Source organism: Colobus angolensis, unplaced genomic scaffold (assembly GCF_000951035.1).
Source record: "Colobus angolensis palliatus isolate OR3802 unplaced genomic scaffold, Cang.pa_1.0 Scaffold129, whole genome shotgun sequence".
Lineage (NCBI taxonomy): Eukaryota > Metazoa > Chordata > Mammalia > Primates > Cercopithecidae > Colobus > Colobus angolensis.
Window position 1 is genome coordinate 4667064 of NW_012114141.1, and position 15506 is coordinate 4682569.

At 37.1% G+C, this 15506-nt stretch overlaps 2 protein-coding genes across 3 annotated transcripts in view; one reads left to right on the forward strand and one right to left on the reverse strand.

The window, feature by feature from the left end:
* The window catches only part of TBC1D5 (TBC1 domain family, member 5), a 582411-nt gene that overhangs the window by 524821 nt on the left and 42084 nt on the right, over positions 1 to 15506 (reverse strand). The window lies entirely within an intron of this gene.
* LOC105505771 (prefoldin subunit 5-like) lies at positions 1308 to 1916 on the forward strand. Of its 2 annotated transcripts, XM_011933722.1 has the most exons (2): positions 1333 to 1412; positions 1536 to 1907. In XM_011933722.1, the coding sequence occupies exons 1-2, from the start codon at positions 1333 to 1335 to the stop codon at positions 1795 to 1797; spliced, it is 342 nt and encodes a 113-aa protein (XP_011789112.1). In that variant the 3' UTR covers positions 1798 to 1907. The 2 variants fall into 2 exon arrangements, with proteins under 2 accessions (XP_011789111.1, XP_011789112.1); XM_011933721.1 differs by having other exon boundaries at positions 1308 to 1916.

A 15506-nucleotide genomic window follows, 5' to 3' on the forward strand; every position in this document is an offset into this window, starting at 1 on the left:
TCAAGACAGGAGGATCACTTGAGCCCAGGAGTTCAAGACCCCATCTCTAGAAAAATAAAATTAAATAAAATAAAAAATAATTTTTGAAAAAACTTATAATGCTTTACATGAAGAAAAACTTTAGAACTATCCACTAAAGTATGATCAACTTTGCCATACTTATTGTTCTGCTCCCAAAAGTAATCATCTTTAACTGTCACCTTGAAAATAGGTTCCAAAAGCCATAAAACATCAGAGTTATCCTTTACTAAAGTCAATTACAAAATGCCTACATTAGCTAACATAAATACTGGCCACAAGAGAAGTTAGTTTAATCATAAAAGAAAACATTCTTAAAGATATTACACATGAATTAAGAGTCCTGTTAAACATACACTTTACAAGACTATTAGAATTACTCAATAGAAGTTCAGGTACTACCATATGTCCCCATTTGACCAGGAAAGTCCCAATTCATACCTGTGGTCCTTACATATTACAGTATACTCTTTCATTCTCAAAACTCTCCTGGATTATAAGATAAATTACATCATTAACCTAGTTATTAAAATATTTCCTATTAATAAATCGTGTTCCTAGGATTTTATGTTGTAACATTATTTACTTGAAAAATCTTTCTAACTGAAAAACTTTCAGTGATTCATACAGTACCCTAGCGGTCATACAGATGCAGTTACTTATGGCACTCATACCAGTATCACCCAAACTCTGTTGCCATCTAATCCATTTGTTCTCTGATGTGCTCTGAATATTTAAGACCCAGGACAGAGGCTTCCCTCTGTCTTCAAGTAGAAAACAGGTTGGAAAGATCTTTTCCTCTTAGTCTCATACTAATTCACAACATCTTTCCTTACTTTTTAAGGCTCCCCAGAATATTTTAAATAATTACATCTAAAAGTTTAAAATTACAATTGATTGCTTTCTTGTCCTTTTTATGCGCATGTTAAAATGCTTAACTGTATTGAAGACTATTTGGGATTAATAGTGTTTGTGGTCATTTCTATAAAAGCTCAGGCATCAAGCACTTAATCATTCTTTTAACAATATGTACATGTGTGACCCTGATAAGAACATTTATTTTTTAAGGAAATTAAATTTTACCTAATAGAGCCCTGGAAATGCCTCGGGTTTAAGAATCAAAAGACCTGCTATGAGTGCTGCACATCCACCAGGCAAACACTATCCCCAAAGCACAAATTCTTCTTCTGTATGTAATTTCTCCTCAATAATACAGTATTACAAGAAGAATTAAATCAGAAAATTCAAGAGGCTCAAGTACTCGTCTGCTGTTTAAGAAAGATGACTAGCTCTTCGTTAGTCCTCCTTCCCAACATGGCGCAGTCTATTAACATCACGGAGCTGAATCTGCCGCAGCTAGAAATGCTCAAGAACCAGCTGGACCAGGAAGTGGAGTTCTTGTCCACGTCCATTGCCCAGCTGAAAGTGGTACAGACCAAGTATGTGGAAGCCAAGGACTGTCTGACCATGCTGAACAAGAGCAACGAGGGGAAAGAATTACTTGTCCCACTGACGAGTTCTATGTATGTCCCTGGAAAGCTGCATGATGTGGAACATGTGCTCATCGATGTGGGAACTGGGTACTATGTAGAGAAGACAGCTGAGGATGCCAAGGACTTCTTCAAGAGGAAGATAGATTTTCTAACCAAACAGATGGAGAAAATCCAACCAGCTCTTCAGGAGAAGCATGCCATGAAACAGGCTGTCATGGAAATGATGAGTCAGAAGATTCAGCAGCTGACAGCCCTGGGAGCAGCTCAGGCTACTGCTAAGGCCTGAGAGTTTTTGCAGAAATGGGGCAGAGGGACAAGGCTTTGGGTATGGCCTCCTGGTGCTGGGAAGGGTCTTGTGTTTAATGCCAATAAATGTGCCAGCTGGGCAGAAAAAAAAAAAAAAGAAAGAAAGATGACTAAATGTTATACAAAATGAATATACTTTGCAAGTTAAATATTTAGAGGAAAATACCAGTATTCTCTAAAAAAAGTAAAACAACTTTGGTTAAAAACCACGGTGTACTATCTATGCATACAAAACTGTAATGGGCCACAAAAAGGACCTTGAGTCAGAGTAAATGAGTCCCAATGCCAGCCCCACCACTTTCAGCTGTGTGGCAATGAGCAAGCTACTTAACATCGCTAAGTCTCTATTTCTTCAACTCAAAAATGAACAGTACTTATATCACTGTGAAGATCAACAAATAATCCATGTAAAAGATATGAGCTCCATATCTGCACATAAGAAATCAACAATACTAAGTATTATTATAAAAGTCTACATTAATGTCTCTTTTCAAAAACAAGTCCTAAAAAGTTATTTTGATGTCATAAGAAAATTTCACATGTGCATGTGTGTCTGTGCACACATCTGTGTATCTTCCAAGGAAAGATCACTTGGATGGATGACACAGCTAGCATTCCCCAAATATATGTTAATAATGGCAAGGAAAGATCACTTGGATGGATGACACAGCTAGCATTCCCCAAATATATGTTAATAATGGCAAGGAAAGATCACTTGGATGGATGACACAGCTAGCATTCCCCAAATATATGTTAATAATGGGGGCTGAGTAGATTATGACAGTTAATATAGATCTTATTCAATACTGGAGAAGGAACCTTTTTATTTTTTGTTTTTCAAAAGAAGGCCACATTGGCATTACTGAAGCACATTTTAAAAGAAAATGCCATATCTAATAGTATCTGTGGTTGTTCATCACCAGAAGAGAAAAGACACAGATATGTATGATACACACATTTCTAAATCCATGTATATAAATCAAAGGAAAACACTTCCTTTAAGACAAGCATATGAAGATACTAAAGCAACATTCCAATTAAATATTCATATATTCAATATTTCAAAATAAGAAATTTGGATATATGTATGCATAATTTACAATTTTATAGTGAAACCTGTCTACAGAGGCCATTTTCACTATATTTCAGTAGCATCTCAACTTGAAATGTACAATGCAGTTTCTCTCTGAAGTGTGAAAACTGTAAAGTACATAGTAATTCACTGCAAGCAAACACAAAATAAAGACCATGTTATGCATATGGCACTCACCCGAATGAGTACTTTAACCTATTCATTAAACCCTTCCAATACGAGAACCCTGATAACTGCTCTATGTTATGAAATAGAATCAGAAGAAATGATCTCAAATTTGATTAAAAATAGAAACTTTACACAAGAAAATTATTAGCTAAGTCAAAGAAACTATAGCTTGCATTTATAAAGCTCTTCGTCCATTTTCATTCATTAAATATAAAAACTTCCATGAGAAATGTCATTATGACTGATATACAAAATTTATATATAAAGATTTACATAAACATCCTGATGTTTTCCAAATACAAATACAAGGGGGATTTAAAAAAACAAAGACTACAGCAGTCAAATTTATTTGTCAGGAATCCAAATCTGAGTTGGACTTCATTTCTCTGAACTTTCCTAAAAATATTCCAGTAGTAAAACAGATTTGCCATTAAAATAAAATAACCAAGACTTATTTATTCTAAAACAAGTAAGAAATGCAGATCTGTCCTTTAAAGACACAAAGAGTAATGCAGACTGAGGTTTACATGTTCAATCACTGTTTACAAATGATAGGCTATATCATTAATATGTAAGTGACTCTAAAATGAGTATGTACATAACACACAAACATTCTATCACTGATAACTCTAAACAGGTAAATGTAAAGCTAAACAAAGCTGAAATTTTATCTCTGCCATAAATTAAAAAAAAAAATCCATAAGCATTACAATGAATATACTTTTGCCTTAGAGCTGATACTTTAATTTTCAAGAACCACAAAGAAAAAAATCAAAACTAGTCAGTAACAATGCAGCGTCTAAAAGCAATAAACTCAAAATTAAGTTATAAATAATTTAAAGGATGTCATGAAGATGTATTAATAATTCATCAGATAAATAATTTACTAAATAATCAAATAAATAAATAATGAAATACATAAATAAAACAGCAAATAAATAATTCTGCAAAATAACCTAAACAATAAGTCACCCAAACATATCACAACCTACAAAGCTACAATGATTTTCTGGATTTTGATAATTTTAAATAAGCAAATGTAAACAAGCTAGATCAATCCTTGTTAGAATTAGAAATATTTTTCAATACTATTGGTAAAATCCTCATCTCAACACATACAAACACATTTTCAATGTTTAAAAGACTGTATAAGATTAGTTCTCATACATCATTAATATGATTATAATACAACCTCCTCGATATTTTATATATTTCTCTAACATATTTTCCCTCAAACAACTGGACACTCAAGATATTCTTACACTTCTTTTTCAAAGAAATACCTACAATATAAGTTTTCCTATCTTCACCAAATCTCTAGAAATTTTCTGCAGAAGAACAGTAAGAATAGCCTTAATTATTACAGATGGCATTTCATTCACTAGTGGACAATGTTTTACAATTCTAAAAATAATGGAAAGTCGACATTATTAGTCATAAACTATGTCAAGATTTAGAAGTCTTTAGTGGACTAACTTCAGCTTGACAGTATCCAACTTCCTCTATTGAGGCTGACACACAAGCTGTTACAATTGGCGGGATTTCAGATATGAAAGACAAAAACTTCAAAGGACAAAGTGATTGGCTGACATCTAATGCTATCTTCAATCTGGGAAGCTCAAAGTCCTTGAAAGAACACGATGAGATGACTTAACTGTTAGAATCTGAATGTAGTCACAATCTAATTAGGGTATCATAAAGGTTCAAAACACAAGTGACCTCATAAATCAGCCTTCATTTAACAAAGCTTTTATTTACCCATAGTATAGCATTCTTTATATCCAGAAATAGTAGATCCCAAGTTATGACAGCCTTTCCCACAGAAATAACAACTTTGTGATAGGTTTTTGACACACTGAAGGGACTACATTAAAACAATATAGTACATTTGAAGAGAAGCAAATTAACTAATCTAATTTACTAATTAATTGAAGTGTTTTATGTAATTTATCTTAGTGAACTCTCACAACAATCTTTCAAGTTACGTAACATTTTACCTATTTTACAGTGAAGGAAACTGACGCCCAGTAAAATTATGTATACTGACCACAGTGCCCAAGTGGCAGAAAAGATCCAAATTTTGCCTATACAATCTTCAGTGGGAAGATTCATAAAGCTACAGAGCCCTTAAATTTAGGCCAAACCTGAAAAACAGAGAAAATTCTAAAACACCTATATTGTTAAAGCAATGGTTCTCAACTAAGGGTGACTTTGTTTCTTAGGGGACATTTGGCAATGCGTGGAGGCATTTTGCATGTCACGACTAAGGAGAATTACTGACATCTAGTGGGTAGAGGTCAGGGAAGCTGCTAAACATCCTACAATGCATAGGATGGCTCCTACCACAGGAATTATCTAGCCTAAAATGTTAGTAGTGATGAGGGTGGGAAACCCTGAATTAAAGTAACATGTAGGTTTTCCTATTATAAAATAATATATATTTGGTTAATAGATGTAGAGTCTTTTTTCTGTATATAATATGCATAGTGAAATATCCTGGATAAAAAAGTGTATCCTTGGGAGACTAGGTATATGGGAACCCTTTGTACTTTCTGCTCCATTTTTCTATAAAGCTAAAACTGCTCCAAAAATATCTTATTTTTTCAAATGTGTATTCTTCACTTATTTGACTAAAGTTATGATTACCTTTCTTAGAATCAATATTAAACAGCAAGTCTACAGTCATAAAAATGTTTTCTAAAAATTTCATAAATCAAAATGTTTTCAACAATATGAGAGCATTAAAAGCTAAATTTAGCCAGATACGGTGGCTCACACCTGTAATCCCAACAGTTTCAGAAACCAAGGAAGATCACTTGAGCACACAGCTCAAGACCAGCCTGGGCAACATAGAGAGATCCCACCTATTTACAAAAATGTTTCCAATTAGCCTGGCATGGTAGCAAGTGCCTGTGGTCCCAGCTACTCAGAAGGCTGAGGTAGGAGGATGGCATCAGTTCAGGAAGATCAAGGCTGCAGTGAACCATGATAATGTCAGTGCACTACAGCCTGAGAAACTAAGCAAGACCCTGTCTCAAAACAAAGCAAAAGCTACATTTATGAACTGACCTCATCAAAGTTACTAGCTATCATATTTAATAACTTGATAAAAATTCATAGGGATGCGATTCTCATACAATATATAGTCCTCAATGTTTCATCTTTTGCCTAAAAGCTATCAAGTGTTTTCTGAAATATTTGTTATAAATATTAACAGCATTTGAGAACAAAATTCGGCAATATATTATCAAATAGTTCCAGAAATTATGTATTTTCTGTAACATTTTAAGTGTTTTTCCTTTCAACACAAAGCGTCTTTCTCCAGTCTAAATACTGACTTCAGTTTTCAATACAGCTATAGATTCTACCATGACAAAAATGTATATTTTCTTATATTTGACCTGTTACATTATCACATAGAGGCTTTAAATAATGGTATACTTTATCAGCTAGGATTAGGTCACATCCCTCCCAAATCAATAAAAATAATAATCAAATAATAACAAGGAGAAGGGAAAAAGGAGGGAGGAGACAAACTTATTCCTCCCATGTAAATGTCCAGAGGAAGAAAATCACAGGCTGATGTGGCAGCTCCAACTATAAGGCGCCCAAGTTCCTTCCACCCTTTTGCTCTACTATATACTGTTTCTATTCAAAGTCACCTCATATTCCAAGAAGGCTATGAGAATTCCAGCTAATCTACCTACATTGTAGGCAGCAGAAAGAAGTCTGAAAGGGGAAGGAAAGCCTTCCTTATTCCCTTCTCTCACATAACATTCCACCTTATATCTCATAAACCATAAACTTAGTCCTTTGGTCACACTGAACCACTTGGAAGGCCAGGCAATGTAGTCTGTAACACTGTCAATACACTCAGCTATAAAACTGGGATTCTTTTGTAACTAAGGAAGACAGAATAAATTTTGTGAGGTGAATTAAAAGAGGCAGTCTGCAGTAAAAGTTACAACTCTTCAAAGAAAATGAAAGAGGTACTGAAAGATTTTCATTAGAGAAGTTCACTACAAATTATATTAATGAAAATGAAGGAAAACAACATTTAACAATAGGGGAATGGTTAAATTTAGGGATAATCTCAGAATAGAATGCCAAGTACTCACTAAATCTCACTTTGAAGAATTTTACTGATATGGAGAACTGTTCACAGTATTAAATAAAAAAACACAATATAAACTATTTCATATACAATAACCCATTTCATATCAATATACATATATACAAATACAAAAACTAGTGTGTGTGTGTGTGTGTGTGTGTATATATATATATATAACTTAAGAAAATAAAAACTAAAATGATACTAGTGGTTTAGCTCTGCTTTTGGGAACTGTAACTAAATTTTACTTTATCCATACATTTCATTAATTTCTAGTTTTTCTACAATGACTATATACTATGCTTATTGATTATTTTTCATAAAAATTTTGGCACAGATAAAGAAGCAATCAGCCACCTTAGAAAAGTGGTTAGGTTCAGGCTTCAATTTATTTTATTACCTAGAATTCACTGATTTAAACAATGTCATGGGGCATCTATTCCTGAGCTGTATCTTTACCAACTGGGGCAAAACATAGATGTTTCTCTTTAGGCAGTGTTAAGAAGCCAACTTCTCTGTGCCCAACTTGTATTCAACTTACTAGCATTCACATATCACGTCTGTCAGCTTTGCACAAGTCACTCCTAACCAGATGCTACATCCATCATTCCTAACAATGTACCCCGACATATTGATTACTTTGCTCATCTCATTCTGTGGAACTAATCATTTGTCCATCATGCTTCTACAAATCCTTCCACTTTCTATATTTCTCAGTCTATTTTTAAAATTTCTACCCTACTGCACATTTTTCTGGTTACTTGTATAACAGACACATCTAACAGAAATTATATGTTTCTTATATTTTTAAAACTATCTTGAATTATCCTGAATTTTCCAGAGCTGTTACTGGATACACATAGAATTGTTACATTGGCATTAATTCTATTGTCTGAAAGTCCGTAATTACCATTAATAGAGTCTCATAATTTAGAATGCTTCAAAATTTTCCATATTTTCTAGTGATTTACTTTCCAAAATCCCCATTATCACCATAGAAGAAATGGAAAAACAAAGGAAAATACATTCACAGCTACTAACAAGTGCATGGAGTTGGCCAAAATAGCAAACAAACAAAAAAGTGAAATGGATGGTCCCAGTCCTCTAGAAAATGACTTAGAAATTCACAACAAAGTCCGGACACAATGGCTCACAATTGTAATCCCAGCACTTTGGGAGGCCAAGGTGGGCAGATTGCTTAAGTCCAGGAGTTTGAGATCAGTGGACAACATGGCAAAACCCTGTCTATTCTAAAAATACAAAAAATTAGCTAGGCATGCTGGTGTGTGCCGCCTATGGCCCCAGCTACCCAAGAGGCTGAGGTTGGAGGATCACTTGAGCTGGGAAGGTCGAGGCTGCAGTGGGCGCCGCCTGGGCGACAGAGTGCGACCCTGTCTGCAAAAAAAAAAAAAAAAGAGAGAGAGAGAGAGAAAAGGGAGGGAATGATGGGAATTCATAACAAAATGTAATAAAAGATAAATGTATAATTGAGACAATGTATACTACAGAAAATCCAGCACATAAAAAGTCACATCAGGCAGGCATAATCAGAAAGGGCTCTTTGTCTCAGACCAAAATCATATAGGAATACAATAGTAGTTGTCAACTATGGAAGATACCGCCCCAGGGGACATTTGGCAATGTCTAGAAAAACTTTAGGTTGTCCCACATGAGAAATATAACTTGGATCTGGTGAGCAGTGGCCAGGCATGCAGCTAAACATACCTAAACCTACCATCCCTAAACATACCTAAACATACAATAAACAGGATAAGACCCCTTGCCCCAAAAAATCAATTATTCAGCCCAAAACGTCAACAGTGCTAGAAGGACCAGTACGAACCAAAAAGAAGAGATAGCATTTAATCAGTATAAAAGGATATGAATAAAAGAATTGTTGCTATAATACATGATTCTTCAATAAGTCATAATATGGCTAACAAAAAAACAGTGGGAAACAAGACTATAAAACAAAACGAGAAGTAGATTGTTATGGCCTCTACAAGAATGAAAAACCAAAGAAATAAGGAAAAATAACCATCATAATAAGAATATAAGAGAAGTGAAGCATAAAATAGCCATATTTTATAACAGGGGTCTCCAACCCCCAGGGCGACAGGCAAGCAAGCAAAGCTTCATCTGTATTTACAGCTGCTCCCCATTGCTCACATTACCACCTGAGCTCTGCCTCCTGTCAGAACAGCAGTGGCATTAGATTCTCATAAGACTGCTAACCCTATTGTGAACTGTACTTTCTTGCTAACTAAAGAAGTGATCTTTAGTGAGGGATCTAGGTTGTGTGCTCCTTATGAGAATCTAATGCCTGGTGATCTAAGGTGGAACGGTTTCATCCCAAAACCATATCCCCAACCCCATCCGTGGAAAAATTGTCTTCCACGAAACTGGTCCCTGGTGCCAAAAAGGAGGGACCGCTGCTTTATAAGACTAAGTTGTAGATAGATGGGGACACTGCTTTCCAGCAGTATGTAAAGCTAGGTACCTTGACACTATTCAAATCTAACTTTAAAACTTAGAGGAAAAAAAATCTATTTAAGGGTTTAGTTAGCAAGAAAGTGTAGTATACATATAAGCTATAAATAAAGGAGAAACCTTACAAAACAGTAAGCAAACAGAGAAACCAGTTCTCATCCTGACAATATATGCCTAACTTTGGTAAAACTGAGCTTACATTTTGATGGCTGCACAAGGCTTAGGAAACAAGATTTTAAGGAGTCTATCACAAGCAAACACCTACATAAAGTTGGTGCTCTCAAGGGGTACATCCTCGTGTTAATAGCAATGAGGAACCACAAAGATCTCCCTCCTGTAACACCTGTATAGTCACACCAACAGCCTGATCCCTGGCACTCCCACCATTCCTAATTCCTGGCAACCATTAATCTGTATTCCATCTCTGTAATTCTGTCAATTCTAGAATGTTTTATCAATTCTCCTGCAAATGTAACCACAAAGTGGCCTTCACAAAGGTTCTCACACTAAATTCACCCTACTTGTATGATCCAATAAATTTCATATGACATCCAATAAACCCCATATTTAAAGCATTCTTAATCCGCTAGGCAAGCAACTGGAGAAAGCACAGGCAAATCCTCTGCGAAAGAAAATGACTTCAGGCCGCGTGCGGTGGCTCACACTTGTAATCCTAGCACTTTGGGAGGCCAAGACAGGTGGATCATGAGGTCAAGAGATGGAGACCATCCTGGTCAACATGGTGAAACCCCATCTCTACTAAAAACACAAAAATTAGTTGGGTGTGGTGGCACAAGCCTGTAGTCCCAGCTACTCGGGAACCTGAAGCAGAATAATCGCCTGAACCCGTGAGGCAGAGGTTGCAGAGAGCCAAGAGTCACTGCACTCCAGCCAGGCAGCCTAGCAACAGAGCGAGACTTCATCTCACAAAAAAATGAAAATGACTTCAACTCAAGCCTCAATCCAACACCTTTCCAAAATACACTAAAGTAGAAAAAAAATTCAAGGATTCCACACAAAAGAGAGCCATCACAAAAAAGACGCGGCAAAATTAGCATACAGATTATTCCACTTTTGGAAAGAGCACACATTAAGAATGTTTCAAGCAATAATATTATATAAAACATAAAACTTCAAGAAATAAAAAACATAAACAATTTTTTTTTCTTTTTTTTTTGAGATGAGGCCTTGTTCTGTTATGCAGGCTGAAGTGCAGTGGAGCAATCTCAGCTCACTGCAGCCTCCACATCTCAGGTTCAAACAATCTCCTGCCTCAGCCTCCCAAGAAACTGGGTTTACAAGCATCTGCCACCATGCCCAGCTAATTTTTGTATTTTTAGTACAGACGGGGTTTCGCCATGTTGGCCAGGCTGGTCCCAAACTCCTAACCTCAGGTGATCCACCTACCTCAGCCTCCCAAAGTGCTGGGGTTACAGGTATGAGTCACCACACCCAGCCTAAAATATTTAATTCAGTGTAAAAGTGCAAGAGTTAAATAGAGAAAGAATTAGTGAATTAATTCTTAAAAATCCATCTAAAATGCAGTTCAAAGACACAGAAAAAAACTATATAAAAGCAGTTAAGAGATACAAGGAATAGAATAAAAGAAGTCTAAACAAAATACTTCTAAATCTACCTGTGATACAGGAGACCATTTTTAAACTGCCAATCCATTGGAGAGAAAAATTTTTGTAAAATGCAATGAAAATTAATTTTTTTAAAATTATATGCTTATTAGGTAATGTCAATTAGATATAAAAGTTTCTAAATGCTTTCTCTGAATTTGGTTTTACTTCTTCACAGACCAGTAAAATCAGTTTGCAGACCAGCACTAATCTGAAGATCGCAGGTTGAGTAGCACTGGTCTAAAACTCAAGTAGATCAGAATTATAAAAGGATATAAACGAATATAGGCCAGGCGCGATAGCCTACACTTGTAATTCCAGCACTTTGGGAAGCCAAAGAAGGTGGATCACTTGAGCCCAAGAGTTCGAGACCAGCCTGGGCAACATGGAAAGAACCTGCCTCTACAAAAAATACAAAAATTACCTGGGTAGAGCCCACTTGGCATATGATGCTCTGCATTGCCCTGGGACTGTAGCCTCACCAGCAAAAAGGCTCTCATCAGATGTGAACCCTTCATCTTGGACTTCTCAGCCTTAAATCCTAGATCCCTTCCAAGATGGCCAAATAGGAACAGCTCCAGTCTGTAGCTCCCAGAGTGACGATGCAGAAAACAGGTGATATCTGCATTTCCAACTGAGGTACCTGGTTGATCTCACTGGGACTGGTTGGACAGTGGGTGCAGCCCATGGAAGACAAGTTGAAAAGGTGAAGCAAGGTGGGGCATCGCCTCAACCAGGAAGTGCAAGGGGTCAGGGGATTTCCCTTTCCTAGCCAAGGGACGCCGTGACAGACTGTACCTGGAAAACCGGAACACTCCCACCCAAATACTGCGCTTTGCTCAAGGTCTTACCAACCGGCAGACAAAGAGATTCTCTCCTGTGCCACACCCATGGAGCCTTGCTCACTGCAAGCACAGCAGTCTGAGATCAAACTGCGAGGCGGCAGCCTGGCTCAGAGAGTGGCGTACACCATTGCTGAGGCTTCAGTAGGTAAACAAAGCTGCCTGGAAGCTCGAACTGAGCAGAGCCCACCTCCGCTCAGCATGACCTACAGCCTCTAGACTCCAACTCAGTAGACAGGGCTTAGCTGAACAAAAGGGAACAGACAACTTCTGCAGATTTAAACATCCCGTTCTGACAGCTTTGAAGAGAGCAGTGGTTCTCCCAACACGGCATTTGAGCTCTGAGAACAGATGGACTGCCTCCTCAAGTGGGTCCCTGACTCCCTGTAGCCTAACTGGGAGACACCTTCCAGTAGGGGCCAAAAGACACCTCATATAAGCAGGCATTCCTCTGAGAAAACACTTCCGGCAGAAGGATCAGGGAGCAATATTTGCTGTTCTGCAATATTTGCTGTTCTGCAGCCTCTACTGGTGATACCCAGGCAAAAAGAGTCTGCAGTGGACCTCCAGCAAACTCCAACAGACCTGCAGCTAAGGGACGTGTTAGAAGGAAAACTAACAAACAGAAAGGAATACCATCAACATCAACAAAAAGGACATCTACACCAAAACCCCATCTGAAGGTCACCAACATCAAAGACCAAAGGTAGATAAAACCACAAAGATGGGGAGAAACCAGAGCAGAAAAGCTAAAAATTATAAAAATCAGAGTGCCTCTTCTCCTCCAAAGGATCACAACTCCTCACCGGCAACGGAATACAGCTGGATGGAGAATGACTTTGATGAGCTGACAGAAGTAGGCTTCAGAAGGTGGGTAATAAAAAACTTTTCCGAGCTAAAGGAGCATGTTCAAACCCATCGCGAGAAAGTTAAAAACCTTGAAAAAAGGTTAGACTAATGGCTAACTAGAACAAACAGTGTATAGAAGACCTTAAATGACTTCAGGGAGATGAAAACCATGGCATGAGAACTTCGTGACGCACGCACAAGCATCAATAGCTGATCTGATCAAGTAGAAGAAAGGGTATCAGTGATTAAAGATCAAATTAATAAAATAAAGCAAGAAGACAAGAGAAAAAAGAGTAAAGACACGAACAAAGCCTCCAAGAAACGTGGGACCATGTGAAAAGATCAAATCTACGTCTGATTGGTGTAACTGAAAGTGATGGGGAGAATGGACCCAAGTTGGAAAACAGTCTTCAGGATATTATCCAGGAAAACTTCCCCAACCTAGCAAGGCAGGCCAACATTCAAATTCAGGAAATACAGAGACCACCACAAAGATACTCCTCAAGAAGAGCAACCCCAAGACACATAATTGTCATATTCACTAAGGTTGAAATGAAGGAAAAAAATGTTAAGGGCAGCCAGACAGAAAGGTCGAGTTATCCACAAAGGGAAACCCATCAGACTAACAGCGGATCTCTCAGCAGAAACCCTACAAGCCAGAAGACAGTGGGGGCAAATATTGAACATTCTTAAAGAAAAGAATTTTCAACCCAGAATTTCATATCCAGGCAAACTAAGCTTCGTAAATGAAGGAGAAATAAAATCCTTTACACACAAGCAAATGCTGAGAGATTTTTGTCACCACCAGGCCTGCCTTACAAGAGCTCCTGAAGGAAGCACTAAACATGGAAAGAAATGACCGGTACCAGCCACTGCAAAAACATGCCAAATTGTAAAGACCACTGATGGTATGAAGAAACCGCATCAATTAACGGGCAAAATAACCAGCTAACATCATAATGACAGGATCAAATTCACACATAACAATATTAACCTTAAATGTAAATGCACTAAATGCCCCAATTAAAAGACATGGACTGGCAAATGGGATAAAAGTCAAGACCCATCAGTGCGCTGTATTAAGGAGATCCATCTCACGTGCAAAGATGCACACAGGCTCAAAATAAAGGGTTGGAGGAAGATCTACCAAGCAAATGGAAAGCAAAAAAAAGCAGGGGTTGCAATCCTAGTCTCTGATAAAACAAACTTTAAACCAATAAAGATCCAAAGAGACAAAGAGGCCATTAAATGATGGTAAAGGGATCAATTCAACAAGAAGAGTTAACTATCCTAAATATATATGCACACAATACAGGAGCATCCAGACTCATAAAGCAAATCCTTACAGACCTACAAAGAGACTTAGACTCCCACACAATAATAATGGGAGACTTTAACACCCCACTGTCAATATTAGAGAGATCAATGAGATAGAAGGTTAACAAGGATATCCAGGACTTGAACTCAGCTCTGCACCAAGCTGACCTAATAGACATCTACAGAAGTCTCCACCCCAAATCAACAGAATATACATTCTTCTCAGCACCGCATTGCACTTATTCTAAAATTGACCACATAATTGGAAGTAAAGCACTCCTCAGCAAATGTAAAAGAACATATATCACAACAAACTCTCTCTCCGACCACAGTGCAATCAAATTAGAACTCAGAATTAACAAATTCATCAAAACTGCACAAATGCATAGAAACTGAACAACCTCCTCCTGAATGACTACTGGGTTAAGTATCGAAATGAAGGCAGGTATAAAGATGTTCTTTGAAACCAATGAGAACAAAGATACAACATACCAGAATCTCTGGGACACATTTAAAGCAGTGTGCAGAGGGAAATTTATAGCTCTACATGCCCACAAGAGAAAGCAGGAAAGATCTAAAATAGACACCCTAACATCACAATTAAAAGAACTAGAGAAGGAAGAGCAAACAAATTCAAAAGCTAGCAGAAGGCAAGAAATAACTGAAATCACAGCAGAACTGAAGGAGATAGAGACACAAAAAAACCCTTCAAAAAAAAAAAAAATTCAATGAATCCAGGTACTGGTTTTCTGAAAAGATCAACAAAATAGACAGACTGGTAGCAAGACTGATAAAGAAGAAAAGAGAGAAGAATCAAATAAATGCGATAAAGAATGATAAAAGGGATATCACCACCGATTACACAGAAATACAACTACCATCAGAGAATACTATAAACACCTCTACACAAATAAACTAGAAAATGTAGAAGAAATAGATATATTCCTGGATACATACACCCTCCCAAGACTAAACCAGGAAAAAGTTGAATCCCTGAATAGAATAATAACAGGCTCTGAAATTGATGCAGTAATTAATAGCCTACCAACCAAAAAAAAGTCCAGAACAAGACAGATTCAAAGCTGAATTCTACCAGAGATACAAAGAGGAACTGGTACCATTCCTTCTGAAACTATTTGAATCAACAAAAAAAGAGGGAATCCTCCCTACCTCATTTTATGAGGCCAACAT

What these genes read in the sequence shown, in the direction of transcription:
- LOC105505771 (XM_011933721.1), top strand. Translation starts at nt 1,333, where the DNA reads ATGGCGCAGTCTATTAACATCACGGAGCTGAATCTGCCGCAGCTAGAA.